Genomic DNA, 27,521 nt, shown 5'->3' on the forward strand with positions numbered 1-27,521 from the left:
ATAAAAAGGGAGCTCCACTGGCACACACAAAGAAGGCAATGAACAATTTACTGCCTAAGGAAGGTGAGGGACAGGGAATTGTGTCCTGTACCCTGATGTCTCCGCCAAGTCCAGGATCATTAGCAACATTAAGCGTTTCAGGTCCCATGATGTCTTTTGAAGGTATTTTACCAATGTCTCTTAAGAATCAGAGTTCAAGTGAGGTCTAGATTTGTTTCAGCTGACAGGCTGCTGCAGAAAAGTAAATCCAAAGGGGGAAAAAGAGGTCTAGGCATAACTGTTCTTCCATCTTTCATCTCGACCCTGACTGCGGGGCTAAATCTCACTTATCCTTAGAAAAATAAGAAAAATATACCTGCCCCAGCCAACCCTTTTGCAAGTGCATAAGCAGTGTCTCTGAACATACCCAACTCAATTTCCCTGGGAGATTCATAACAGGAGATTCATAACATTTATTTGGAGGTGCAGCACCCCGTAGAGCAAATGTATGTCCAGGTACACCCAGTAGGTGAATGACTTTCTGTGTCCCCGAGTCACTGCCCTTGCAAGGTCCGGAACCCCTCAGCAGCGTGTGGGGATCACAGCAAGGAGGCAGCAGCTGGAAGTGGTCAGGACAGCTCACACAGCCACACACCTGTCAGGCTGCCCATGGAGGGGACACTCTGGCTGTGGTGGGACACAGGCAGCAGTGTTTCCCCGGGGTGCTTGGGAAAAGATGGGAGCACTTCTCCTTGGAAAGAAAGTCAGTGAATGGATTTACTGTGAGGCTGCCTGTGTTAAATGGGAGGCTAGTTTGGAAAATGTGGATGTAAAGACACTTCCTACTACAGCACGAGGAAAGGAGAGTGGCTATACATAATTGTCTCCCTGAAAAAAAAATTGAGGAAAAAGAAAGGATGCATTGATGTGCCCAAAAGCTGTATCATCTTGCACCAGCTGGCAAAAAGAAAGTGAAAATGTGATCATCCCAGCTTGGTGACTCTGAGTACTTGAGAAAAGAGCCAGTGATCACACATCCCAGGCACCTCATAAGAAGTTAGACAAAAAGAAAAGTACCACTGAGAGCTTAAAAGATTAGAAGGGGAAAATTTGTGTTGAAACCCATGAAATGCAACCACAGGCAATGAGGGACAGGCACCAGCTCTGCTCTGTCACGGGGCAGGACTGGTTGCTCCCCAGAGGTCCTGCCAGTCCTGCCCCGCTCTGAAGGATGAAACCCTGCTGCCTGTTCTGTGAGCTGAACCTGAGCAGTGCCCCGGCAGCCAGAAGGGCCAGCCCTGTCCTGGTGCATCAGGCACAGCATCACAGCCGGGCAAGGGAGGGCATTGTCCTGCTCTGCTCTGCTCTGGGGCGGCCTCACCTCGAGTTTGGGGTGCCACAGTGTAAGGCAGACATGGAGCTATCACAGCGTCCACAGGAGGGCAATGACGCCGGTGAAGGGCCCAGAGGGGAAGCCGTATGAGGCACGTCACTTGGTGTGCTCATCCTGGCGGAGACCGAGGGGAGGAGACCGAGGGGAGGCCTCCGCGCGGTCACAGCTCGCTGGGCCGGGGCCGGTGCCGGTGCGGGAACCCCGCGCTCGCGCCCCCCTCGCGCGGCAGTTGGGGGCGCGGCCGCGCGGGGGCGCCGCTGGCGGAGGGGCGGGGCGGCGCGCAGTGCGCGTGCGCGGTGACGCGCGGGGCCGTGCCCGCTATATGAGCCCCGGCAGGCGCTGACTCGGCCCTTTCCGCCCCGCTCCCGCCCCGCGCCCGGGTCGCTGCGCTGAGACCCCGCGCCCCCACCGCCCCCCGCCGCCGCCATGATCATCTACCGGGACTGCATCAGCCGTAAGGCCGCGGGGGGGGCGGCGCTGCCGGGAGGGGCGGCCGGGCCGGCGCTCGGAGCCGTGGGGGGAAGCGCGGCCCGGGCCCGGGCGTTGGGCCCGGCGGTTCCGGCGCGCATGTGCGGGGCCGGGCTGGGGCGGGGGGGCCGCGGGCCCGGGGGCGGGAGCGATGGGGGCAAGGTGGTGGGCGCCGAGAGGCGGAGGCTGACGCGCCTGGGTGTGTGTGTGTGTGTTTGTCTGTCCCCCGCAGAGGATGAGATGTTCTCGGACATCTACAAGATCCGGGAGGTGGCGGACGGCCTGTGCCTGGAAGTGGAGGGGAAGGTGAGTGCCCGCCCGCCCCGAAGGAGGGAGGGAGGGAGGAAGGGTTCCGCGGTGACTCACAGCCGGTGGGGAGTGAGGGTGGCGGCCTGCGAGGACAGGAGGGAGGGAAGGGAAGACCCACCTCGGCCCAGTGCCTGGTGCTGCCGTGGGTGGTGCCTGAGCGAGCCCGGGCCAGCCAGGCGGGAGTGTGATGGAGCTTGGGTTAGGAACCGTGCGGGGAGTCGTGCTTGGGAGTCACAGAATCATAGAATGTTTGGGTTGGAAGGGATCTTGAAATCATCATCTAGTTCCAATCTCCATACCATGGGCAAGGATGCCTTCCACTAGACCAGGTTACTCAAATCCAGCCTGGCCTTGAACACTACCAGAGATGGGCCATCCACAGCTTCCCTGGGCAATCTGTGCCAGTGTCTCCCATGTAAAGAATTTCTTCCTAATATCTTAAATCCAAATCTATTGTCTTTCAATTTGAACCCATTCCCTCTTCTCCTGTTACTGGGAAGTTAGTGCTCAAGCTGCAGCCAGGTTCCTTGCACTGAACTGTCTCTGGAGTTGTGCCCTGCTGTCAGGTCATAGGTGTGTAAGAGCAGTAGCATTGAGGTTTTTTTCAGAGCCGTTAAGTTTTTTGATGTCTCTAAATCTAGATGGTCACCAGGACAGAGGGTCAAATTGATGACTCTCTAATTGGTGGCAATGCCTCTGCTGAAGGTCCTGAGGGAGATGGAACAGAAGCCACGGTCATAACTGGTGTTGACATAGTAATTAACCACCACCTTCAGGAGACCAGCTTCACAAAAGAATCCTACAAGAAGTACATCAAGGATTACATGAAAGCGTAAGTGTTGATAGGCTTTTCCTTTCAGTTGGATTGCAGTGATTTTTATGTGGTTGAGATTATAAAAACAGCATTGGATTTATTCCTAGTAGGTGTTAGTTCTGATACAGGTGTGAAACTGGCTGTGAACTTCAGTAATGTCTCAATGCTTGGCAGAACTGGAGCCCTGAGGAATGGGTGCTGGAATATCTATGTTTATCTTGGCTAAGGCAGAGGGACCTGATCATGTGCTTTGGATCTTATTTGTAACCTTGCTGTTTTCTTTTGTATTTCTCCATGCCAAACCTTCATGTGGAAGGGACTGAGGTGATAAAGAAAAGCTTCCAGCTTCCAAAGCTTTTCTAGTGTGCAATGTAAACAGCTAAAAAACGTGTGTGAATGGGTCTTTTTTGCTAGTTCATGGTGTAATTTCTGTTGGTTGGTCTTCAGTGGGGTTAATACTGAAAGTGAAAAGGCTTTGTGACATGGATGGGTGATACTCTTGGTGCTCTAGGGAGGGCTTGCTGATTTTTTGCCTATCATTAGCCTGGTCGTAAAATGACCTTGGTAGGAGTGGCAGGTACTGTTCTGTGATTTCACTTGCAAAATTAATTTAAGATTTGGGGGCTTCGAGAGGGAGTGGGGTGAAAGGCAGCAAAATCAGAGTTTGACTGGTTGCTACTCTTTCTGCTAGGAAGTCCTGCCAGACAGTGAAGTTGTTAAGCTAGAACATGTTTTCAGAGCACTTTTTCTTACTCCTTCCAGAATCAAAGCCAGACTTGAGGAACACAAGCCAGAGAGAGTAAAGCCTTTCATGACCGGGGCTGCAGAACAAATCAAACACATCCTTGCCAACTTCAAAAACTACCAGGTAAGTTTTGTCTCCTTACAGCAGTATTGATAAGCTGTGATTGATTCATCTGCGGATCAGCTTGTGAAGAATTTTGAGGACTTCTGTTGTGAGGATGCTAACCTGATCACCTCTGAGAGTATTAGAGGCCCCGAGAGTCAGGGAGGAGAAACAGCCAAAGACAGTTAGCTGCTTGGGGAATCTCATTTCAACTGGTAATGCTTGCAGTTAGCTGCATTTGTAATGGCCACTCAAGGACTGTGCAGTTAGACTGGGAAGATCTAACAAGAGGGTCACTTTGGCGCTTCCTGTCTCTTACTCTGTTCATAGCAGCATGGTAAAATCATTGAATCACAGAATGCTTTGGGTTGAAATGCATAATTGAGTTCCAGTCCCCTGCCCTGGGCAGGGACACCTTCCACTACACCAGGTTGATCAGGGCCCCATCCAGCCTGGCCTGGAACACTTCCAGGGATGGATCCACAGCTTCTCTGGTCAGCCTATGCTGGTGTCTCACCACCACTGCAGTAAATAGTTTCTTCCTGATATAGAATCTTAAATCTATTCCCTCTTGAGTTTCAAAGCCATTCCCTGTTGTCCTACTGCAATGTGCTCCTGTCAAAAGTCCCTCTCCAGACTTTTTGTAGCCCCCTTTAGGTACTGGAAGGTGCTGTAAGGTCTCCCTGGAGCCTCTGGGGTGAACAACTCCAACTCTGTCTGTCCTCGTAGGAGAGGTGCTCTAGGCCTCTGACCACCTTAGTGGCCCACCTGGTCTTGATCCAACAGGTCCACATCCTTCTTGTATTGGGATCCCAACTCCAGAGCTGGATGCAGTGCTCCAGGTGAGGTCTCAGAAGAGCAGAGGAACAAAATCACCTCCCTTAACCTGCTGGTCGATCCTATTTTGATACATTTGCATTTCTGGGCTGCAAGCTCACAGTGCTGCGTTACACAGAGTTATTTATCATCCAACACCCCAAGTCATTCTCCTGAGAGCTGCTGTCAATCTGTTCTCAAGCCCAGCCTGGATTTGTGGTTGGGGTTGCCCATACCCAGGTGTAGGGCATTATACTTGGCCTGTTGAACTTCACAAAGTTCCCATGGACCCTCCTTTCCAGCTGGTCAAGGTCCCTCTGGATGGAATCTCTTTCTTCTGGTGTTCAGCCATGGTGGCACTAAGATGGACAAACTGCAGAGAAGGAAAATCCCTGTGGCTGGTCAGGGAAACTAAGCTTGGTGATACTGCATTATTTGTGTATAAAAAAGCATTTTCTCCTGGCATTAGCCAATTAAATGTCTTAGTGACCTATTTCTCTGAAGTTCTTTGTAGGGGAGAACATGAATCCAGATGGAATGGTGGCTCTCCTGGATTTCCGTGAGGATGGTGTGACCCCATATATGATTTTCTTTAAGGACGGCTTAGAAATCGAGAAATGTGTAAGTACTGAGCTGAAGTGGGTGAATGTGGCCAAGTCCATGGTGAGCTCCTTCATCCCTTATTCTCCTGTTAAAGTTGAACAGTAGCTGCCAGTTTGAAAACTTTGGATTTTGTGCAAGTACAGCCTGATTTGTGCTTTCATATTATACAAAGTGCCTGAAACTTTCTTTGAGTACTACTAAGCTGTACTAAAAGGAGATGTAGTGTCACTGCAGTGATTCATTGTGACTTAATGCTAAGAAATGCAGAAGGAATGGCCCTGGTAAGATGTGTGTAATTGGGAATGGGTTTAAACCATTAGATTCAAGAGCAGGTCCTCTGAAATGGAGCACTTCTACATTGGATCCCTTTTCTGGGCATTAATTGTGAAGTACCTTACATGGTTGTGTTCAATCTTTCACTTAATCTGGTGCCCTTATACAGGAGCTATCAGTTTAAATATTGTCCTAAATTTGGGAAAACACTAATACTTGACCAGGTACTTAGCCTTATTCTATTTGGAATCTCCAGCTACCTGAGCTCAGGACAGCTCCTGCGGTCTGCTTAACTATTCTGTATTGGAATGTGATTGCCACAGGACAGTATTTGGATCCCAATGCTTGTGGGCTTTTAGCTTGCTTGGAGACCTGTGGAATTCACTGCAGTGTGGGATCACCAGTTGTTTTTCAAAGTCATTGTGGACTTGTGAAGTCTGAATATAGACAGCTAAATTTATCTGTGAAGACTCTTACAGGCTTTCTGGCATGCAAGTCATGTAAAGATGAGCCAGATTCTGGTGTGGAGCAGTAGCCCAAGTAAAGGAATACTTTAATTGTCCAGACAGACACAGCACCTCCCACAGCCTGATGGAGGGGGGGATGTCTGTCCTAGCCCTGGAACTGGTGAACACCTGGAAGCAGAAGCTTCTGTGCATCTCCTCTAGGGGGTAACACCTTTTGGGTAACTCCATCTACTTCAAGGTGGAGCAAAAGAACAGTAGCAGGGTGTTCCCATGTGCAGTAAAACCAGCTTCAACTTCTTGGTGCAGCTGTTTTCAGATACAGTGGGTACATTGTGAGTCCTGATACTTGTTTAGGATGTGTCTTACTAGAGGGGAAATCTGAACCTTGGTGTGTCAAGCAGGAAGGGTGTGAATGAGTGTTCCACCTGGCTTGCTCAGCAGCTGGTGGGTGCCAGTTGCTCTGTATGATTGTAAAAATGATCAGCATCCTCTGATAGACCATGAGCACTTGTCCTGTTGCTCCCTGGTTTGCACTAAGATGCAAAAATAACCTTCCTTGCGCTTTCTGCCTGCCTGACTGTGGCAGCCCAGATTGAATAAGGGAATACACAAACAAGTTACAGAAACTTGCTGTTACTGTCATGACCTTCAACTAACTCTTGCTACTCTTGTTTCAGTAACAAATCAAACAGTATGGTTTTGGATCACTTGTCTTCATAGCTGGCTGCTGTTTCTTCTTCATCGGCACAACACCAGGAATCAGCAATGTCTAACAACTGGACTGATGTCATCTTGAGCTTTATTCACTTATTTTTGACCCTGATTTGGAGTGGAGGCATTGTTTTCAAAAACAAAAAAAACATCTATCATGTAGGTTGTCTAAAATAAAACTCATTTAAACCCATTCTAGGTGATATCTTTTGGTCTGATGTGTGACTCAAGGTGACTCGAAGGAGAGGTTGCAGCATGGATTGGGTGCTGTCAGTAGCACAGCTGGTGCTAGCGCACTACAACTGGACTGTTTCCAGAGAGATTTCATGGTTTGCCTGCAGCACTGGAGTGCAAAAGGAGGTTAGGTAAATAAGGCAAAGTCCAAGAAGTGTCATAATGGAGTGGACCACCTTCATCTTTTATGATTGTGCGGAGGCTTATCTCTGGAAGAGATAAGAAATGCATAATAAAAACATCCCAGAATGGAATATGTGCTACTCAAGCTGAGTGCTGGCTGAGCTGCCTTGTCAGACAAAAATACTCGAGCCTCTCTTGAGCTGAAGTCTGTCTTCAAGATCAAGTTAGGAGGCTAAATGGGAATACAGGGGAGAAAAAGTGAAATGGTTCAGTTTTCCAATACAGCCTGGCTGTGGTACCCTGCATTTCGCAGCTGCTGGGGAGTATAGGAACTAGAATTCAGTCAAGTTGTAGGATTTGGGGTTTTTCTGTAGTTGGTCTCTTGGAGAGAGATGCTGGAATGGCCTAGGTGTGCCCTAGACTTCCTCCAAACCACGTGAATGCCTGTATTTGTAACTTAGTTCCTGCTGCGTGCCTTGTTAGGGAATGCATCTGTTTGACAGACCTGGAGCAGACACTGTTGCTTCTTGGGTTCTTTCTTGAGATGCAACAGTAACAGGTTCCTTGCGCTTTCTGCCTGTCTGACCCCATGGCAGTTTGGATTGAATAAAGGAACACAAATTCTTTCAGAGCCCCATCTGGAGCAAGGGGGTGTCCGTTGCTGCTGACCCCGTTCCTGACCAGGGATGTTGCCTTGGACTGCTAATCATTAACTTTTTCTGTTGCAGTGATGGCAGAGGCATAGGAGGTAAAGGTGCCTGAAAGAGGAGGGCATGGCCCACTTGCCAACTTTTTATCTCAAGAGTTTTCACATCTTTGCTGTCTTGTGTCAATTTTTGGCCCCTGATGCTGGAGGGTGGAGGTGGAGATGGGGATTCTGCACGGTTAAGATAGTTACAGCAGCAGGCTGGGAGGAGTGAGAGACTGAAGGAGGGAGTGGAGCATGCCCTAGTTATCGCTCAGGTTCTGTCTGGTTAAATGCACCCTATTTCAGTTCTGTGGGAACTTCATATATATATGTAGTGAGGGGGGGTAGTTTTTTTTTTTTTTAAACTCTTTCAATAAAGGGTTTTGGGTCAGCTGAGCTTCTGGAGAGATACAATTGTGGTATAACCTGCTTCACCCAATGGGGCTGAAAGGCAGGGAGGCAGGTTCAAAGCCTAAAGTCACTGAGGCAACTCTTGCTTTTCTTGCAGAGGATGTGATTAATGGAGCCAGGTGAGGATGTTATTTTCCCTTTCCTGTTGCATCTTCATTAAAAATGGGAGCATTAAAAGAGAGGGAGTGGAAAAAGATTTAGTTGAGACTTCTCAGTTAAGTAAAGTTAGTGTGGACGGGGCAGTGCTGGTACGGCTGTGCTGCCCCTCATAGCCCTGGCTCCCACTTCCTGTGAGTCAAAGTTTAAAACTGGAGCTGATATGTGGGAGTGGAAATGACTCCTCCCCCTGCCTGGCTGGTCTTGCCGAAGCTGGGAGCCCTGGGCACCAGCCTGGAGCAAACTGCCACGTGGCACCTGTGTACAGATGCAGTGCTGCTTTAAAAAGCAGGTGCTTCAAAGCATGATGAGCACAGCCTTGCTGCTTGGTTGAATGACAAATTGCGTGTCACCCTGTCTGTATTCCAGGCTCATTGGGGTATTTAATTGCTGTGTGCAAACATTCCTAACTAGGGAGTTCTGGGCTCCAAGCAGGTATGCTTTTAAACTGCATGACACAGCCTCTGGTGGGAAGGTTCCTTTCAGCATGCTGTAAGTGATGTGTCCTTGCAAAGGCTCTGGAGATGCAGGATTTTGCTTCTTCAGTGAGCTGCAAGAGAAGTGTTCTTGCTTCACTCACTGCATTTCCCAAAAATGCATTCCTGTCTTCAGTTTCTCAGGGAAGAGAATAAGTTTTGCTGCTTTGCAGCATCAAGTCTGTCAGGTGCACCAGGAAGGGTGTGGCAGGGAAGGACTGCGGCAGTGACAAGTGCTTGTCGCAGCTGCACTGCTGTGGTAGCTGCCTGCTGTGGAGTCAGGGTGAGGGAGAGGTGGGAGTTGCTACATGCTGTGCAGGGGGCAGCCTGTGCTGGTAAATGCACTTGTCCACAGCCTGTGATGCAGCTCTGTATTGGGAAGGAAGTCTGCATATTTCCTTACAGCATAATTCCTCTTCTTCCGGCCCGTCTTCACCTCAAGCAGCTGTTTCTTTCTTGGACCTGAAAAGCTGAAGTGATTTGGAAAGGAAAGTTTTCATACTTCAGGCAACAGCTTTGAAGTTATTGATAAAATCCCCCATGATAACGAAGTACTCTGGTGCTGCTTAAAATACAGTCAGAACTGAAGAACAGCTTTAACACTTGGCCCCATCTTGTTTTAAAATGTGCTTATCAGGCTTGCATCTCTCATTCCTGGAAAGATGCTTTCAGTGGATTTGGGAAGGATCCAATCTGCATTTTCCCTGAGTCTCATGGAGCAGGTTAAGCAGCTGGGTAGAAACTTCCTTATGCTGGCTTGGGTCTCAGGCTCTGGGGTGCTCCTGCACCCACTACATGCTGAATGCTGACAGGAGAAGGAAGGCTGATTTGCTTATGAAAATAACAACTTGCATTTTTAGTTTCATGCTTCTCTGGTTAAAGGAGTGATGCTTTGGGGCTGAAGGAAGCAGCTGCTGTGCTGGGCACATGTTCATGGTCCCCATAACTTTTTGCCCTCCCACCCAGTGTTCCCCCTCAATGTCTGCTTTTTGTCTCTTCTAGTTTTGGTGCCCTACCTACAACTCCACTCTATTTTTGCCCTTTGGAAGCAAACAAAAAACTCCTAACACTTTTCATGTGCCAGTGACTGATGTTAATGTCCAAATGCTGCTGCAGCAGTGTTTTGCTGCTTGGCCATCTGCTTTGAGAAGAAAGGGTACAGACTTGGGGGTGTTCATGCAGGGAATATCTGGTGTGCTGGGAGAGGGACTGGTGTCCCTACTGCCCCTCTGAGGTGCCCAGTCCTTAGCTTTGCCCTCTGAGCATGGGTTGGGGGGTGGATGCCAGAGCCTAGATGGATGATGGTCTCGGAGCCTTGTGCAGCCTTCAGCTTTGGCACAAGGAGGGAGAACCTGCGAAGGGAAGGTTTGAAATTGAAGTATGTAGAAAACAGTTGGGTTTGATTGGGGTTGGGGGCTTTTTTTGTGAATTTATTTTTTAAACTAGTTTAGCTCGCAACCAGGAGGCAATTACAATAAGCTTAGGACATGGTTATCAAATAAATTTTTTTTTTTTTTTTTGGAAATAAAATGGAAAAGCTGCAATTTGCTTTCTTCCCTAAGCAAGCCTCTGGCTGTTGAGCTGGCACAGGTCAGCCCACTGCAATCTTGGCAGTGTTTTCAGTGACAGCCGTTCGGGGAGGATGCTTTCATTAAAGAGCAATAATATCTACATCAAGATACTTCCGCTTTTTCACACTCTGCTGCTCGCTTGGAGCAGATAGGATGCCTCCCTCTGCTCCTGTGAACCTCCATCTATGCTTTAGCGCTGTAGCCAGTTCTGCGGGGTGTTGCTGCCATTGTAAGCTGGGATGTTTTGCTCTGGACCAGGAAATCTCTGTGTCACTGTAGCCGGCAGTGGGAGAGCAGCAGTTAAACACTTCGTTCATTAGCTCAGGGATAAACGTCTTGGTAGGAGGAAAAAACCCTAGCCAGGCTTGGCAGTTTTTGCCCTAAACAATACCAAATCCATTGCCAAGAGCACAGTCTTACTGGTTTGCAGTCCCTGTGTCTTGGCTGCCTTTTGGTCGAAGCTGCAGCTGGAAGCTGTTGTGCAGAGATCACAGCCAAGTGCCTGTGGCAAGGGCTGGTGGCTTGAGGGAGCTTTTTTTGGGTGCCAACAAATGCTGGCAACCCTGCCAGTGTGTTATGCAGGAGTGGGTGGGATGTTGTTGAGAATGTGTGTGGCTGCTGGGCATTTTAATCCACTAGAGCTGCATTCATCGCCTTTCACCTCAGGCAGAAAGGATCTAAAGACCCTTGAAGACGTTTTAAAGACCATTTTGGTGGTGTGATGCCAATATTGCCAATGTGGCAGCAGCTGGATACACTGATAAAATGTTGAATCATTGTTTCTTTGCAGCCCACACTTTATCCTGGGAGCTAACAGCTGGGATTTGCCTCCCCATCTAACCAGCAGCTGCAGGAAAGGAAGCACTGCTGGCATCTCAGAGAGCAAACCTCTTTCTTCCTATCTTCAGCAAGGTGCAGGTGTGCTGGCACAAAGCAATCCAGCTGTTTGATTATTTTGTAATATGAAATGTCCATGAACATAGATGTTGAATAATTTTTTAAAGATTGGCTATCCAAATTCTTTATAACAGAGTAGTCAAAAAATGGCCATGTAAAGCTGGGTGCTCCCACTCTCCTTGGGTAACAAAACTAAACCCCACTATTGCAACTGGAATAGTCCGGTTCAAGCTTAGCTGCTCTACCTACAGCTGTGTCTGCACCCGAGCTGGGCAGCAGGGAGGGATGATTTTGCTGCCCCTGCAGCTGTGGGGTTGCTGTGGCCAAAGAGCTGCCTGCAGCTGCCGGTGCTTCCTCACGCTGCCCACAAAAAGGTGTTTCGGGAATCAACTCTGCCCTTCACCCACTGGCTGCAGCTGCACCAGCCCGCCAGCCATCCCCGGCAGCATGTGCCATCCCGGTCCCCCTGTCCTGATTTTCAGCCATGCACATTTCTGAGTTAATTTTTTCTCAGTAGCTGTTACAGTGCTGTGTTTTGGATTCAGAATCCAAGCGGTGTTGATAATGCACCGATGTTCTGTTTTTCTGCTAAGTCGTGTTTACCCTAAGTCAAGGACATTTTTTGATTGTCTCATGCTCTGCCAGTGAGAAGGGATGCGGTAGAAACAGAGGGAGGGAGCACAGCTAGGACAGGTGACCTGAGCTCACCACGGATATTCCACACCACAGAATGCCCAGTATATAAATGTGGGGACTTACCCATAAGGGGGGACTGCCCTGGGTTCAGGAAGGGAGCTCTGCTATCAGTCAGATGCGTTGTCCATCACTTGCTTTTCCCTTTTTTTTGGGTAATTTTTTACCATTACTATTATATTTTAGTAATTTTCAGCTATTAAACTGTTCTTTCTCAACAGAGAAGTTTTATTTTGATTCTCCTCATTTCCCTGGGTTGGGAAGAAAGAGAAGGGAGGTTGAGTGAGCAGGGGATCTCTAAAAGGAGTGGCTGTCACCTCCTGTCTGCTCAGGTCCCTGTTGGTACTGCCTGAGCTTACCTGGAATTTCCAATGACTCAAACTGGCCATCTGGGACAAGCAATGCTGGAGAGTATATGTGCTTTTAATCTCATTTAATGGCATTTAGCACACAGAAACTTCTGCTCATGCCTGTGGGGCCCACTTGCCAAGCAGCATTTTGACCACTAATATTCAAGAACATCTGCATGAGCAGAGTTCAGTGTCGAGCAGAGACAGCAGCACATGGGACGACCTGCAGGGAATTGTTCATCACTGCTACAAGTCCAGGGTTTAGATTAATCTGAATGTGGGGGCCAGGGAATCAGACCTGAATGCCTCCAAGCCTCCTCCTCTCTTCTGGCAGATGGGAATCCTGCCAAGAGCACTTGCGTAAGGGCCCCGTGCGGAACAAGTGCAGCAGAGCTGGAGAGGTTTTGCTGCTTATTAAGTGATGCATCCAAGTGAGGTTCTCTCAAATGCTCAATCTTTATCTCAGCCTTGCATGAATTTAGACTAGTCCTGCAGTGCCCTGTGTTACTGCAGAAGGTAGAATATGGGGCCCATAGCAGCATGTTTATCTTGCTGCATCTTTCTCTCTTGTGCTGCAAGATCCCATGGCTGCAGGCTGGATGGTGACCTGCTAAGGGCACCTAAAAACTCCCATCTTCATCTTTACCATGTGCGCCCAGCAGGCAGGAGCCAGCAGAGCCCTTGAATGCACAGCACAGGTCCTGTTACCAGCACAGGAGAGCATCTTTCATGTCTAGAACAGCATCTCTATGGGCTCATTGTTCCCTTCTCTCATGCCACTTGGATATTGTGGCAGCTTTTGAGGCTTAAATTCCAATTGCAACCTAACATGCTTGAAAAACTTCAAAATCATGCAGGAAGCAAGTAAAAAATAATTCACAAGCTACCTGGTTTCCGGACTCTCCACTGGTTATCTTTTCTTAGTTTATTCTGATAGAGCATTTCCTAGTTCCATTTTTGAAATTATGTTTCCTCACTGTTCTGCTTCTCATTATTTGTAACTGGTGCTACTCCATAAAAGGCTGCAAGCAGACCAGTACACCTTAGCATTCCTCAACCTTTCTGGTTGCTTGCTGGTTGAAAACTCCACTGCTTCTTTTTTCTGTTTACTTCTAGCACTCTACACGTTTTTAATGATAGCCATAAAAAAATCAGCCCTTTGCAAAGACCATAAACCCCATAAAAAACAGAGTGCTCTGCTCATTTTCCATTACTCCTGAGCAGAGCTTATTTACCCTGTCCAAAGGCACTCTGCAGATCAATAAAATACCTCCTTTACTTACATGTTCAGGCATTTCATGCTGACTGATTATGTCCCTCTCGACTGAAGACAAACTGTGAAGCAGCTCACATAAAACCAGAAATACAATCAGATCAAAAACTTTCCTGCTAAACTAATCCTGCTGGGGATCCCACTCAAGGCAACCATTTCCCTCTGAAATGTCACAGTCATTTTTACCTGTGGTGAGGAATTACACTACTGATCAGGACTGCATGGCACCCCCTGCATGGTTTGAGGACCATGTGAGGAGCAACAGAAGGGAGAAGCTGACCTAGACTTGCTGGCTGCTTCAGCTTCAGCTGCTGAAACGACACGGATCCCACAGAGGAGCACAGCTCATGAAAGGCAAGAGCTCTCATCCTAGACATCCCTGAACACAAGTCCACAGAGGACTCGAGCAGTAAGGACAGCAGTGTGAACAGGCCCTGGCTACTGCCCGGGAGCACATCATGTTCCACAGCAGACACAAAGGTGACTTCCTGTGTTTCTCTCAGCATCCTCACATGGCTCCTGCAACCACCTGCAAGCTGGGTCCTGCTGTGGAGCCAAGGAGACACGAGTCAGTGGCAGTATTTATGAAGGCACACACCCTCCTGGAATGCAATCTGCTCAAAACTCTCAGCAGTCCCTCTCCTGGGAATGGGCACTTAATGCCACAGGATGCTGAACACCAGCCTGAAGTGTAGCTGTAGAGAGATATCTACACAAACAACTCTAGAAAAAAAAAATGAATTAAGCAAAATTGTGACTTATGTATAACAGCTCTTTTACAAACCTCTGAAAGCATTTCATCACTCGCTGAGCCTTTCACTGCTTCCAAGTTGACCAATAATGGAATGTTTGCTTCTCACACATACATCCTGTGTCATTAGAGTGAGCAGAAATGATGCATGCACCTGAAGGACATGACAGAATGTGAAAGCTGAGCTATTAAACCTCACCTTCTGCTTCATTTGCAGGTATAATACTGAGGTTACCCCACTCTGTGTTCTTTGCTCTTTCTTTAACATAAAAGCTTTGAGAATATAATTAAGTAGTCCCCTCCCTGCTCCCTCCTAAAAAGGATGTTGAAGGGACAACCCCCTTGCAGTGTACATTGCAAAAATGGGGGAACAGAGACACAAACACATTTAGCAGTCTTTTCCAAACCACAGAGGAACCCAGTGGCAAAGCCAGCAATAAAAACATGCTTTGAGAAAACACTTCAGCCTTATGCCACTTAAATCACAACGTATTCAGTCAATAATGTAGAACATTGTGTGGTACAAATTAAAATAATGCTTTTATTGGTATGCTTAAACAGAACATAGGTATCAGCATAAAAACCAAACAGAAGATAAAACTATTCCTTGCTGTACCTAACAGACATTTCATTTTTTTCTCAGTAATCACATGGAGGGGACTGATATCTTCCCACTGACTTTATGGGTTTTTAGCTGCATTGGTTTGTTCCCAGGGAGTCTAAGGATTGTGATAAAGCACCATGGTTGTGGCTGTTTTCCTAAAGCCTGATATTAATAGGAGCATCATGTCCATTCCACACAAACACTGCACAAAGGGTTGTGCACATTTGCAGGCTTCCAGACGAAGCCCTGATAGATTCCAGCAGAACTGAGCGTATTAACCTGGTTACACTGGAATGCAAACCCACAAAGTTATGGGTTCCTCTAAGAAACATTTTCCATCAAAGTTATGAAGGCTTGGAAAAGCCACAAAGCTACCAATAAAAAGTAAGAGGAAAACTCAAAAGATTTCTAATAAAGTTAAATCTAATACAAGTTTATTCTATAAACTTTTCCTGTCAAAAGACAAAGCATATATAGAAACATATAAGAAATATTCCTTGGGGAAAAAAACTACGGAAAATTACAAAGTATCAGCTGCTTTAATTTATCATTGCACTGTGCTCAGTCCTGTCTGTAAACACCACAGTTCCCTCAGTGCAATCACTCTTACTTCATAAATGTTTTTGTTAATCACTCTTTTCTTCTCCTTGGTAATGTCTGTATTCTGGCTTCAGCTCCCATGTGTTTTTGTGGGTCCCCTTCACATTGTAGATGCCTATTTCTCTCAAAATTTCTTTCAAGTATATCTGAAAGGAAACAAAAATTCAAATTAAACAGGTAGGCAATTACCACAGTTCCTACACACCTGTTAAATTGCAGGGACTCAGTTCCTAAGGGGCAGACAGCCCAGCTGGCTGATGGGCACTAACTGGTGTGGGAGGGACTCTGGGATAGACTTCAACCGTCAGGAATCAGCCGGGATTACTGCAAGCCCCAGGGATGCAGCAGGGAGCACCTGAGCCCCAGGGGTGATGACTCCCAGGCAGTCCCTCTGAGAGGCAAGTACTTCAGGGGCTGCTGAAATGAAGTTACCAGCACCTCTTGGGAACTATTAATCTCATTCATCTTCCTCCTGCTGGAATTCCTCCAACTGAGCTAAAAGCTCTTGACCTTTCTTCCTGCTTGGGCTGGGATTATCTTGAAAATCCTTGTCAAAGCCTCAAGCTGTTGGTTTTCATGCCATTTTGCAAAGCTTTAAGCATTTTATTATGGCCTCATTTTTAGAGGAGAGCTGAGTATACGTCTAAGAATTTTCTAATACCTTAAAATATTAAGGCTTGGAAGAGAAAGAAAAAACCAAAACACGTAAAGCTATTATACCAGTAGTATAATCTTTGACAAAACACAATTCACTGATATTGCCCTCCTTCACTCTTTATAATAAACACCAGTAATTTTCTTAAGAGTCACAAGAGCCTGCTTGTTTGTTTAATTAGTAATTGGGACTGAGATGAGTGGATTGTCATGGCAACTACAGACCACAGTTTAAGAATCCCCACATTAAATTCATAATTGCTCTAGTTTGAGCAATTTAATCCTGTTGGAGTGCTTATATTGAACCGGAGTTGTTGGACTGCTTGTATTTTCTGCATCTACAGTTCCACTAAGTGCAAATATCAACATACTCCAAGCCATTAAAACCAACAAATACATGTTGAAGACACAAGAAAATAAGAAAGGCTGATTGTCTATGGCCTGCTCCTTACACTCTTCTTCCCTTTACTAAATGGAAAAGCTAGGAAATACATAAACAAAAAGTATGTTCTCAGACAGTAAAAGAAGTGTCTTTTGGAGAAACTTATCCTTACTCTCCCTCTGCAGGTACACATAAAAGTATGCAAAGCAGCCCAACGTGTAAGAAAGGTGACCGTCACGGATGTGCACATGAACCAGCTCCTTAGTGTCTTTTTAGGGTGTTTCCTCTGAGCAGAGCAGCTGGGCACAGGAGCAGGGAGTGCACTGTGCAGGGATGGCTCCTCAGCCTTCGGGGGCGCCGGATGCAAACCCCAGCAGGTGGCAGCAGGAGATCACCGACGTCCCCTCGCATGCCTTGTCTGTTGCAGAGATGCCGTCATTATTCCCGTCAGGTACCCGGGACACACACGCTGGCTACGACAGCACAGCATGAAAGGTGCTGGGAGCAGGTGAAACAGCCATTTCTGCATGGGTGTGTGCAGATGGGCACATCTGCATATCTACTGTCTGCTTTGCAATTCCTGCACAGAGGCAGCATCACCAACAGACACTCCAAAGCATGGCAGAGTGGGTGGGAGGAACACCTGGCTGCAAGGTTAAATTCTGCTCTAGATCACATGGACAGAGAACTGGAAAAATTTCCCCATAATTGCACTCAGTGCAGCTCCTGAACTGGCTCTAGTCTGCCTGGGAAGCTGGGTCACAAGGTGTGATGCTGCTGCTGGGCTCGGCAGGGTGAAACCACTATGGCTGAACTTTCCACCCAAACAACCCAAACCCACCCACCCAGGTATACGAAGGCTATTTTTAATTCCAGCTGCTTTTCAAACCTAATTACCCAGGCAATTCTGCTTCTCTCAGGGAAAAACTTCCAAGAACGTAACCAAATGGAACAAAACCAACCCAAGCTGAATAGCAAGGTAATGTCTGTGCCACAGATAACAGCACTTCAAGCTGGAATCATGAACTGCAGCAGCTGAGGATTTGCCAGATATTCCTATTTCCCATCTCTGCTGCAGGGGGCAACCAGGCAGCAGAGGTGCTAGGCAGGGCAGCTGAGAGCATTAACCCCAAAACATCACTGTGTGTGCACAGACAACGCTGAACTGCTGGAGATTTTAGACAATTATGAAACATGGATAATCCCACTGTGCTGTATTCTACCTGAGAGCAAGTGGCTTGAAGTGATGAGTTCAGGGGATGCTATGATTTTTCCAGCAGGATCAATTCTCCTAGAAACCAGGACACCCCACCTGGGTCTGTGCTGCACCAGGCTGGCCTATATGTCTTGAAGCATACTGCTCTGTTACTGTATCCACAAACTCCCAGTGATGCCAAATACTGAATTTTAGAGCCTGGTGATTGCTGATCAGGGGGCCACAATTTTTTCTCAGCAAGGGATCCAGTGTGTTTATGTACATATAATTCTAGCACAGAAGCTCATCTGTAGGTGATCTTTTCATATATTTAAAGCATCCTCTGCTCTGTTCTACCTTTCTTCATTACGTTTTCCATATAAAGTGAAATGTTATCATGGAATCATGGGATAAAAATTTTTAAGGAGCTAACTTACAAGCTCTGAAAATTCTTCTGAAACTCTGAGGGGGAAACAAACTCCACTGTATTTAGGGTAACCATTACTTAAAGCTAAAATAGAAGAAAAAAATCCAAACAACCTATATTTTTAAAATATACAGTTCATCTTAGACCACTGGCTCCATCCTGATCCCATTCTTCACAAATATTTGATTCCTCACAGAGAGCTGCATTATGTTCTCAGCCATGAAGCCCAAGTCTGGAATTACTGCAATATTTCTAGGGAGCATTCAGTACTTACATCTGGGTAGGTGGCAAAAGATTTGCCTACTACTGCAAATTGTTATTTTGCACTAGAATGAAAAACAAATAAATCCAGGTTTCCCTAATACAGCAGTAATTTACATTCAGAAAATATTTGGTTTGTGATTTCATGACACAAATAAAGATAGCAGCAACTTCTTGTGTAATATGCAACATATTCTGTAGCAAGGGTTAAATTTACTATTTACATTTACCATTATGTAAGAAAAATACCTTTATTTATTTGTAACTTCAAGTTCTCCAGTGGCTTAAGTGGGAGCTGTGGGTGACTACTGCAAGCTGATGTCATGGTAGATGAGATAAATCTGTACCAACTTGCAATCAGAGTGATCGAGATAGTGACTGCAACACTTCCCTTACCCAAAAAAAACTCACTTAAAATTTTATTGCCACTTCCTCCATATCTTCCTCCTATTCATTCCTCCTTCTCAGCTCCCATGACCCACGCACCTTCTCTGCCACAGAGATAAGGAGCTGACTCATGAGATAAATGAATGGAAGACATGGATATGTTACTCAACTTTCAAGTTTCTTTCAAGGCACTAGAACACAGTGAACGTACATGGATTTGACTTGGGTAACATCTTCATGCAGCTTCTAACCAAACAGACTGTACACTTATACAAATGCTCTGACAGAGATACACTTCATTCTAAATGTGAAGTGAGCAAAACTAGTAAGCACCTTCATTTCTGCCCCCTTTTTTTTTTACAGAGTACTTTTTCCATAATCCAGCTGTTACTGTTCTTTCTTCTGCCTTAGCTCTAACTACTTGTGACATTGTTGCCCCATTTAGACTCAAACATAATTAAGTCCCCTTAAGTTTCCAGAAATCTGCAGCTGGGTTGAAGATGGATATTGAAGTTGGCAGTGAAAAACATAAAAAACACCAAAGGTCCTTTGCATGTCATTGTCTCCCTCCCACTCTTGCCTGGCCTGCTCAAGGAAAGCTTGAACACAGAACAAACGGAAAGAACTGGAAAGCTATGGTTCATACATGAAGAGGTTGACAGACACTACAACAAAACCATCACATATGCAGATGTCTCGGTGCTTTTCTTGTCTGTGTATTAAAACACTTAAAAAAACCCCTCCAAATAAATCCTAAATATCAACCACCTAAACTCCTAACCTAAACATTACCCTATTTGTAATGGAAATCCAGTGATTTTGGGGGCATTGTCATGATGCCTGAGCGCCTAACACGGATAATCCCTGCATTTAATACAAATTTCATAAAATACAGAAAAAGAGCAACCATTGTTGCTGTGCCAAAATAAAGTTCAGAAGCTGAGGGAAGGACCAACTATAGACTAAAACTAGCTAGCTACTGCCAAGAGAACTAGGCTTCAGTGAGGACAGGAGTAGCAGGGTAGACGTGAGAGCATTATGGAATCTGGTTCCTAGTATTAAAGCAAACCCAAATAAAAAAGGGACCATTTAGGTTATTTAAACCACATCTGTTAAGAAAAAGCACACTTATTGCAATGTTTGGTGTCCTACACTGTCCTACAATGCTGATCTTAAATCTTGGTGATGTCAGTTTGTTGTAAAATATATTTTGAGAGGTGTTTCTAAGACATACAATATTTATTAAGCTATTTCTGGATATGTAAATACAGACAGTAGTAACTACTGAAAATGAGTGTATTTACAAGACTTGCAGTACATACCACTGGCTGTTTGGTTATGTCCACCAGGTCTTTAATGTTGTAATACTGATGTTTCTCAAAGGCTGAAAAGAGCATGTCCAACACTTGTTGTTTATCAGCTCGAGCTCGTTTTCCATCTTCTTTCTTCTTCTTCTCATATTCAATCTGTTACAAAACATGTTTTAAAGACATTCATATGTAATGCTGTGTAATTCTCAGTGCTGAACATTAAGCTACAAAAACCCCTCTTCTATTTAATCAAACACTGTTCAATGACTCAGTGTTTTTCATCTGGAAAGTTTTCTTTTGAACATTCAAATATTCTTTTATGAACATAAACGAAGCATTTTGTCCTCAGTACAATAAGTTTCTTTTAACCAGAAGAAAAAAAAAAAAAAAAAAGAAGCAGAAACAGAGCCTGTAGGTGCCCAAACCTGGAAAGAGAATTAATAATAGTACAGGAATCCAAACTGAGACAGTATTCTCATTCCACCTCTGTTGGTATCAGCTTCTGAGGTATAATGACAAGCATCAAACAACCTCCAAACTGCCATTCTTGGGGAAACCCACAGACCAACATGGCTGCAATCATAACAAGAACCTGCCCAAAGCATGTTCCCAACAGCCCTTGGACACTGCCTCATTTTCTCCAGAAAAGGAACTCTCAAGGCATCAAATCCATCAATATACAACCAGTCTTCAAAGACACACTTTGAGAATCTGGATGGTTTCTCTTCAGGAGAAACCAGAACAGCACACATAAAGTTACACCAGTCCCAAAACACAAACCTTCTAAGCAGGCAGAGGCCCCTTGTTGCCACACATCATGCCACTTCAAACTGTACATTAAAAATTAGTTAACCATTATAATCTCCACCAGATGACTATATATTTTCACAGAAACTTTTATCGCCTCCAAAAATACTTCCTCTGATTCATCATCAGAAGCACAGACCAGCACACTCCAAACAAACCTCAATCACCAGAGAGCACCAACCGCGACACCTCCAGCACATCACCCCATCCACCCCCAATACCACCCTCAAACAGAAAATCAGCCAGCTCCTTGGAACCAACAGAAGTGATCCAGAAGGTAGTGTAAGTCATGGAATCATCAAGTGCTTTCAGGCAAACTGCGTGGGTGAATCCATAGCGGCACAATGTACAGCAGAAAAGATGCACGTGATCAATAAGGGACGCATGCCTGGCTGTAAATGGGATAATTCTGTATGGGAGTCGTTCTGCTTCTGATGGCTCAAATCTGACTCTCAAAAGGAAGACTTTCAGATGAAAAGCCTGGAAATGAAAATGTGCAGATCTACTGGATACTAAAGATCTTATTTTTAAGAAGAAAGATGGGTTTTATCACACAATTTATTTTTTCCTATATATCCTTGCCAGCTAACTCCCTCCCACTCTCAGAGTGAAAATAGCCTGTCTCTTGGTAGCTGTCCCAAAGTGGCTAAAGACTACTGCCACCTTTGCCATAGCTCCCAGGTCTCCAGCCAGCCACCTATCTCCTTCACATTCTGAAATGGATTTACATCATTAAACGGGATGCAGAGCAATTGCTCCCAACCTGTAGCTTGAAGTCTCTTACTTCTGTGCTTTGAACATATAACATGTGTGCACAACTAAATACTTGCTTGCTTTTCTAACTCCATGTAGTGTTATAAAAGCTACAATCTCACTCACAAACCCATCACACAACTGATTTTTATCCAGTAACATAGTTTAGCGTAATTATTTAACTCTTAAGCCATTGCATTTAAAGAAAAATACATCTTCAAAACAGAAATAGCCTTGCAACATAGCAAACTGTAACATCAAGCAAACCAGCTTAACAGCACATCATCTTGGTTGCCATGATCCACAGCAGAACTGCTGCACCACAGACACGAGAGGAGGAACACAAACCCATGACAGTGGTCTTCCTTTAAACAATAGCATGACAAAACATTTGCTTCTTCTGGAAATCCAGGAGACAATTATTATAAAAATTCCATGTGAATATTCTAATATTCTTAATCCAATAACCTATAAAATCAACTCATATAGAAAATTGACTATCAAACCCTCCCTTTATTGAACTGGTACCCCAGTTGCCCACTCTCTAATTAGCAACACTCTAGCATTGCCCTCTAACCGCAGCAAGTTTCCACTGTTATCTAAAAACAAAGCACATTGAGAAGTGCTTAAAAAAAAGAATTAAAAAAAAAAAGCTTGGTGTCTTCTGTTGCTGATTTTTTTCTTTTTGGTCTTGTGAATACACTGCTCACAGCAACTTACAATGCAGCCTTTCACTTTTTTCCTTCCTATTTTCTTTGCAAACAGGATCTTCTGTGTAGTAGACTTAAAGCACTTTTTAATAGTCATATAGAATGCACCTACCCTGTAAATGAATTAATTTCTTTAAAGTTGTGTCATTTTTTAATTTAAAAAACATTTGAATACTATTTGATTTCAAGGAAGGACCATTCTAGAACAGGCTGTTTAGCATAGAAGTTATGAGTTCATCCCCAAAAGACTTTATACTGAAATCAATTTCTCTTTGTTTGCCTTCCCAGGAGGTTGCCAAGCCTTGCTGAAAAGCTGCCAAAATTGCCTTCTTGAAAGTACCATTAATACTAAAGCTGATGTAACTGCTTTGGTAGACAGCGAATACAAAGGTGATAGAGAAGTTAGAATAAATGCGAAGTTTTTTCTAAAGATCTAAAGTGGTCCTAAAAGGTTTTCTTGTCTCCTGGAGCATGGGTACCAACCTCTACAGTATCGGACATTGGGAAGAGAGGACCACAAGGAAAGCGCTAAAAGATCCTCTGAAGGGGTAACCTCAGAACCACTGAGGAACTTTTCTGCTGTATTATGAAAAATAATTAAGTCACAGAAAGGTTCCAGCTGCAAGAATACAAACCTTGCAACTTTGTAAACACATTTAATATTTATAGATATACTGGAGGTCTCTTCCCCAGAGAAGAAAAGCTAGGTTACAATCTTAGCATATACTGTAATGGAATTGCAATTTCTTCAACTAGAAATGTAGGCTTAGTATAATTTCTTGCAAAAATAACCTAATCACTTTCCCAGTCCTTGAATTCAAACAAGCTATTGCTATTCCCCATCCACATATAATTTATTTCCCTCCTCTTTCTTGCTGTATGTTCATTTACAGGTACATTGACCACCTACACTTAAGCCCCATTTTATATTCTTTCCTTCAAGAAATGTTAACCCTTTCTGTCTTACTTAGCAGACACTCATTCTTCCCTAGAAACTGCCCAGTTGATGACTGTATTAGCATATGCGTCAGTTTGTACATTTTAATTTCTTTCTGGTTAAAGTCCTGTCCCCAGCACAGCACCCATGTGATTACAATCAATGCAGCAGGTTCTAAGAAAGCAGTTGCTGCTTGAAAACAGCAGAAAAATTCAACCAAGGGGTTTTAGAAGTTCATGGACTTCTTCTTCCAGTTATACATCCTTTCATCTATTTAACCTGAACCTTAATAAAAGACTTAATGAAAATAAAAATTTTGTAGGAAGTAGTCATGCCTCAGCCTTTAGAGGCAGGCAAGGTCAAGGTGACTCAAGTACAATTATGTTTTCAAGATTTTTCCCATCAGAACACCTTCAAGCTGGACATGAAATCTAAACACACTGCTGATGGATTTCCATGACCATGGACAGTTATGTAACCAATAAAAACATTACAATTAGGACACAAGAGCATCATCACTTTTAACAGGCCTGATTATGTCCTGGTTATATCCCTTCAATCTCACATAAGATTTAAATTTCCATAGTGATATGATGACCTGTGGTTTGCAGCTGGAATAAAGATACAAAGATTATTTCCAGGTTGAAGTCATCTTGCTGTAATTATGCTGGTGTCGGGGAAATGGAACAGCATCACACTAAAAAGAGAAGCTGTACTCACCAAAGGTTATTCCAGAATTAAAGAAGAACACCAGCAGCATCATAAAATAATATACTGATGTAAAACTGCATATGCACAGTAGGACACATCAATGTGACTGATTTGGTTAAATGGCATTCCCTCAGCTGCAATAGTTTTATTGGTATGATCATCCATGTACAGAGTAGGCTTTGAACAGTAACTACTACAAAACAGTCCCATGAGAGAGAAATTATTATTTCTGGTTCTGTGGCAATAGACTGACTTTCATAATAATGCTTAAATATCATCGAGTATATTGTCACTTGTTTTATGTAAATAAAATCTTAATAAAAAGTGTAAAAGTTTAAATGACTAACACAGTGATTCATTTTCAGTATGACTTTATGTTCCTTACATTCAACATACTCAAAGAGGATCTTTAAGGAAAAGGACGTTACAGTTTATATGTACATCGACTGATCTGGAACGGTGGTGTGGGTGTAATATTGACAAAGCCAATGATGCCAATAACACTTACTGTGAAGGTATGAAACTGAGAAATATTATCAGCTGTTACTCTTTTCTGTTTGTTGCCAATTCCTCCAAAGGACTGGAAACTAATGATTCTTTTCAAGTCCTTTACCCTCCTGCAGATGATAAGTTATTTGGCTCAAAACAGTCCTTCCACATCTCACAGCACAGAGCCAGAACTGCTTTTCATCCACAAACGCCAAAATTACATTAAAAAAAAATTAGAGGAAGAATGTAATAAAGTCACTAGAAAGGGTTGGGTGAAGGTGGTCTGCCCTCCTTCAGATAACACAAGACATTTACAACAGGCAGACCTTTGTCCCAAGGGTGATATTGGTCTTGAGCCAGAACGAAGATCCCCAGACGACAAAATCAAGGAGAAACCAGATGACATAGAGCACTACCAAAGACAGTGGTCAACTGGGAGCAAAAGAGCTGCTGGACAGCAGCAAAGCAGTCCTGGAGTCCTAAGCCAAACTCCTCCTGAAGAAAAGAAGGGAAAATACTAAAAGCTACTTACATTGTACTGATGATTAGCCACTGGTTTATAGTTCGTGGTTACAGCTTTGTCCAGCTGCTGTGATAACCTTACAGGTTTAGAAGATTCTTCTATTTGTAATCTACAAAAAAGAAAACAAGAATAAAAAGTTCAGACAAGCACACATTCAAAGTGAATTCTAAAAACCTGCAATTATGAACCAGCTGTTATCAAAGGTCAGTTGCAAAAATCCGTAAGGCAAAACAGATGCACTCCTCTGGATTAATTCTTCCTACTCTATTTTTGCTTAAGGACATTGAACTATTAGTGTGCTCTATGCTAAAGAAGACACTGAAACGCTGAAAATCAAACAACTGAAGAGAAGATACTAAAAACAAACTTTGAACACACATTTCACTGCAAAAGCCTAATGCTCAGATTGGAAAAAAATGCTCTTGCTCTTAAAGAAGATCAAACCCAACCAAAATGAATGCAAAATCTCACAGCTTACTCAGCTGAGGGATGAAAAAGCTTTTCACTCACCTCTGCTAACCCATGACCTTCTCTTAGATATTGAAATGTAAAAATATTAATTTCTGTGACCTTTCTTTTGGCACTACAGTACAGTAAGAGAGTGCAAATAACAGTTTTAAGAGAATTATAAAGACATGAAGATAGAAAAATCCCCCCAGCTTCAAATCAACGTGCAATCAAGTCTCTATCACACAGATACAATAGGTGACCTTCAGTTCTCTTTGGGAAAGACTCTCAGAAGGTCAGAGGTTGAGGACATCTTGTCAGGCCCATTCCTATGTAATTTAAAGCTTCTGCATGTTGATGTAGAGGGAGTGTTCAATTTAATTCATATTTATCACTCAAGAATTTCTCCTTGAAATGAAGAGGCAAGAAACCAAGCTCTAGAAAAGCACAGGACAATGATGCTTGAGATACAATAGCTTTATGGCACATCCAATTAACATGTTAATTATCAATGAAGCTGTTTTGTTTCCAAAGGTGGATCTTGTAGGCAGAGGATGCAATTTCCACTAAATGCAGTATAACACAGCCCAATAAATGCAGAGCGACACTTGCTTCTTTCCAAACAAAAATTAATATGGTGACACTAATGCAAATAAAACTGCATGTTTACTAGTGTAAAACAGAAAGATGATAAAACTGACAGTTCTCTAAAAACAACTGTAAATGTCTGAGAATCCTGATTTATTTTTGTAAAGATATCATTAACACCCAAAAAGATAACATTTAAATTCAGCGTGTTTCTGATTTAACACCTGAACAACCTAAATACATTTGAAGGAAGTATTAAATGAAGAAATAAATTCTCTAGTTGTAGCAACTTGAGAGAAAGAAAATCATCCCTCATAGCTGGTATTACTGGACAGTAGGTGGGGGTAGTTTTTTCTCATGCATTCATAAACTTGCTTCCTCCTGAATCCTTGCAGACTTGTCATTTTTTCTGTAGTTTTAACTACAGAACTAACCATTGCCTCATATTCTACACTTTTATATCAATGCTGTGTTCTGTCCAAATGTACCATGTTTCTTTCTTAGCTTGAAGGAAAAACAATTGGAAGGTAAATGAACAGTGAACATTTTTTGCTTATCACAAGAGTTTATCTTTTGTCCTTCAATCTAATTAAATGATTTTAAAGATTTCCTTGATCTGGTTACCAAAGGTCTTCTAAACTCACATTTCACAAAGAGGCATAGGCCAAAACTGAAACACTATCTTTTCTACAAATCAGCCTATTTCTCTGCTTCTCCATTCCTTAATATTTTTATTTTTGGTTTCAATGACTTTTTAAATTTTAAAATAATTTGTCTTTAATTTTTACATAGTTTGGCTTTAATTCTTTAATTTTTTTCCCCAATTCATCATGTTTCCTATTGGTCTGATCTGGGGAGTTTTTCAGTCCTCCCTTTCCTGTATTGTAGCTATTTTTCATCTCACTTCTCCCCCCATTTTTCCTTTTCATAGAGGAGATTTCCTGCTCAACCCATTTACTGATACTGCTCCTGTTCATGAGACAGGGGCTCCTTGAGATGAAGTGGGAATTCTTGTCACTCTCTTCCCCTCCAAGGCCACTGCACTAACTTCATGTGCAGCAGATCAAGTTATTTGATTTGCCATGTTGCTCCAGAATCCTTCTCATAATGGCTAGAGCACAGGGTCCTAACAATACTTAAATACATCATATGGTGCCACGTTTTCAGGGAGCGCCAGGCATTCAACAGTGGCACTTCTTCATGATTAATCCTCCTTGCACTGGGCTTTACATTCATTACTCTTTACAACATAAATTTACAATATCCTCCATTTCTTCAGGAAAACAGTCAATTAGCTCCTCAATGATGAATTTTCAGCTGTGAACTTTAGACATCACTCATGTTCAAGGCCTCTTTCTGATCTGGCATTTTAAAATTGCAATAGAGGAAATTTCAACCCCCATTCAGTGCAGTTTCCTTAAATTAATTCTTCT

The 27,521-nt window shown here is 44.0% G+C and overlaps 2 protein-coding genes and 2 non-coding genes across 4 annotated transcripts in view; 3 read left to right on the forward strand and 1 right to left on the reverse strand.

Moving 5' to 3' along the window:
• Positions 1-1,654: 1,654 nt before the first annotated feature.
• TPT1 (tumor protein, translationally-controlled 1) lies at positions 1,655-6,873 on the forward strand. The gene is made up of 6 exons (XM_033052439.2): positions 1,655-1,826; positions 2,073-2,146; positions 2,791-2,981; positions 3,726-3,831; positions 5,131-5,247; positions 6,647-6,873. Exons 1-6 carry the CDS (start codon positions 1,799-1,801, stop codon positions 6,647-6,649), a joined length of 519 nt encoding a protein of 172 aa, XP_032908330.1. The 5' UTR covers positions 1,655-1,798; the 3' UTR covers positions 6,650-6,873.
• LOC116993236 lies at positions 6,451-6,581 on the forward strand. Its single transcript, XR_004417228.1, has one exon. It is a non-coding gene; the product is annotated as a small nucleolar RNA SNORA31 (small nucleolar RNA).
• A 650-nt stretch (positions 6,874-7,523) lies between the features above and the next one.
• LOC116993238 lies at positions 7,524-7,659 on the forward strand. The gene has a single exon (XR_004417229.1). It is a non-coding gene; the product is annotated as a small nucleolar RNA SNORA31 (small nucleolar RNA).
• Positions 7,660-14,824: 7,165 nt separating this feature from the next.
• The window catches only part of GTF2F2 (general transcription factor IIF subunit 2), an 83,796-nt gene continuing 71,099 nt past the window's right edge, over positions 14,825-27,521 (reverse strand). Inside the window, exons 7-9 of the mRNA XM_033052437.2 lie at positions 25,063-25,162; positions 20,136-20,279; positions 14,825-15,653 (exon numbers count right to left, since the gene is read on the reverse strand). Of these exons, the coding sequence (XP_032908328.1) occupies positions 15,534-15,653; positions 20,136-20,279; positions 25,063-25,162 (364 nt within the window). The 3' untranslated portion in view covers positions 14,825-15,533. The remainder of the gene's footprint in view (positions 15,654-20,135; positions 20,280-25,062; positions 25,163-27,521) is intronic.

The sequence above is a fragment of the Catharus ustulatus genome, chromosome 2 (assembly GCF_009819885.2).
Source record: "Catharus ustulatus isolate bCatUst1 chromosome 2, bCatUst1.pri.v2, whole genome shotgun sequence".
In the NCBI taxonomy this organism is placed as follows: domain Eukaryota; kingdom Metazoa; phylum Chordata; class Aves; order Passeriformes; family Turdidae; genus Catharus; species Catharus ustulatus.